The 2,512-nt window shown below is 29.8% G+C and overlaps 1 protein-coding gene across 1 annotated transcript; it reads left to right on the forward strand.

The window, feature by feature from the left end:
- Positions 1 to 535: 535 nt before the first annotated feature.
- LOC111032243 (piggyBac transposable element-derived protein 4-like) lies at positions 536 to 2,259 on the forward strand. The gene is made up of 2 exons (XM_022312515.1): positions 536 to 790; positions 904 to 2,259. The coding sequence occupies exons 1-2, from the start codon at positions 536 to 538 to the stop codon at positions 2,257 to 2,259; spliced, it is 1,611 nt and encodes a 536-aa protein (XP_022168207.1).
- Positions 2,260 to 2,512: the final 253 nt, after the last annotated feature.

Raw genomic sequence — 2,512 nt, forward strand, 5'->3', positions numbered from 1 at the left:
TTTTCGTTTATTTTTATAAAAGTAATGTTTATTTTTCGCAGGAATTTGTGGATGACGACCACGACAATTATACATATATTTATTGTTTTTGTGATACACAGCTGTGTTGTTATTTTTATTATATATAATATTCGTATTTCCAAACTTGTTTTATTTTTCTTATAATATCCATATAAATATATATATATATTATAATTTTTAAACGAAAATAATTCTAGGATTTTACATCATTCATTATTATTTCATTTACCTGCTAGCTGCATACTATTATTATGTTATTATTATAGTATTCATTAGGTACTTCAACTATAAAATAGTTGAACACGTCTATTAGTCACGTTCAACACGCTGAAGTTTTCACTAATCAATATTGTATGGTATCGGTACATCGACGTATATAATATATGTTTATTTACATGCATACCATATACCTGTATTATTATTCATAATTTTGAATCGCTAGTTATAAATCGTATACATTTTATTGTTATTTTATTTATGTAAGAACAAATTTTATTATTCAAATTACAAAAAAATGGATTCTTCTCTTTGTACACCTGGTACGTCCCATGATCGTTCAAAATCACCGGTTACTAAAAAAATACGTTTATCCGATCATGATATTTCTGCAATGTTTGAAGAACCATTATCGTCTGATGAACAGTTTTCTTATGACTCAGATACAGATCTAGGTGAAGGTGATTCGGCGGACGACGATTCAGATTATTGTGTAAATGAAAAGGTTTTGCAAAATGAGACCGAAATTGAAAATGACAGTTTCATCAGAGAAGTAAGTCCTTTGCGTTTAGATAATATCGATAAAATGTCAATGCAAAATGAACTTTCTCCACTTATAAACTATAATTAACTATTATTAACTACAATTCATCGAAAAAAAATAAGAATCTGACAAATTCACAAACACATAATAATATTTGGTTAGATCATTCCCCAGATTTGGACCTTATTGTTTTTGACGAAAATACCGGATTAAAAATAAAGCCTAATGGTGACAAACCAATTGATTTTTTTGACTTACTATTGACCGATGATTTTTATGACTTCGTCCTTGAGGAAACAAATAATTATGCAGCTGAGTTATTCTTGACTAGGTCCAGTAATAAATCTCGAATTTCAAAATGGATCGAACTTACCAAAAATGAATTGAAAACTTTTTTTGGATTAGTTTTTCATACAGGCACAATAAAAATGCCACGGATGTCTGATTATTGGAAAACCGATAAGCTTTTTAATTTAAATTGCTTTCGTGACTTTATGAGTAGAAACAGGTACATGCTGATAACGCGTGCATTACATTTTAGTCGCAACCCTGACCCTGATGATCCCAAACCTAGTCGATTATATAAAATCGACCCAGTTTTAGAGTATTTCAATAACCGTATGCTCGAAGTATATAAACCGTCTAAACAATTATCCTTGGACGAGTCAATGGTCCTTTGGCGTGGCCGATTAGTTTTCCGCCAATATATAAAAAATAAACGCCACAAATATGGTATAAAACTTTATATGTTGACTGAACCTAACGGACTTGTATTAAATATTCTTATTTATTCTGGGCAAGGTACTGATAGTACACCTGAAAAAACTCATACAGAGTATGTTGTTTATAAACTGATGGAAAATTATTTGGATAAAGGTCACTCACTCTTTATGGACAACTATTACAACAGCAGTAATTTAGCACACTCATTACTACAACGTAAGACATACTGCACAGGGACACTACGAAACAACCGAAAAAATAATCCGAAAGAAATCATTTCAAAAAAACTTAAAACTGGAGAATCCGTTTGTAAATATACTAAATATGGTGTGTGTATAGTCAAATGGAAAGACAAAAGAGAAGTCCTTGCTATAAGTTCCGAGTTCAAAAATGAAATGATAGAAGTACATAATAAATATGGTAAATCCAAATTGAAGCCCTTGCCGATATCGGAGTACAACAAGTTTATGTCCGGCATTGATCGGCAAGACCAAATGTTGTCATATTACCCTTGCGAAAGAAAAACGTTGAGGTGGTATAAAAAAATAGGGTTTCATTTTTTGCAAATAACGTTACTAAATTCTTATTTGCTGTATTGTAAAAACGTCAAAAAAATAAGCTATTATGATACCCAATACAACCACCATATTCACGATTACCACAAAAACATTTTCCTATCAAAGTGGACAAAAATCATAAAAGACGGTATATTCGTAAAAGATGTCGAATTTGCGCCACAAAGGGAAAAAGAGTAGAAACCATTTATTATTGCAATAAGTGTGAAGATCAACCGGGATTATGTTTGGAACTCTGTTTTGAAGAATATCATAGCAAAATGTAAGTCATTTCATTGCTATTCTGATTATTATTACCTACATAAAAATTATTTTTAGATAAGTAATATAATATTATAGATATTNTTATACCATTATTATTATATTGCTAATCAAGCACATTTATATTATATTATTGTAATTATATTGCTAATCAAGCATATTTATATTATAC

This window comes from Myzus persicae, unplaced genomic scaffold, assembly GCF_001856785.1.
Source record: "Myzus persicae strain clone G006 unplaced genomic scaffold, MPER_G0061.0, whole genome shotgun sequence".
In the NCBI taxonomy this organism is placed as follows: Eukaryota; Metazoa; Arthropoda; class Insecta; order Hemiptera; family Aphididae; genus Myzus; species Myzus persicae.

What these genes read in the sequence shown, in the direction of transcription:
- LOC111032243 (XM_022312515.1), top strand. Translation starts at nt 536, where the DNA reads ATGGATTCTTCTCTTTGTACACCTGGTACGTCCCATGATCGTTCAAAA. An exon ending in ATGACAGTTTCATCAGAGAA is followed by an intron (nt 791 to 903) that starts GTAAGTCCTTTG and finishes AAAAAAAATAAG; the next exon opens with AATCTGACAAATTCACAAAC.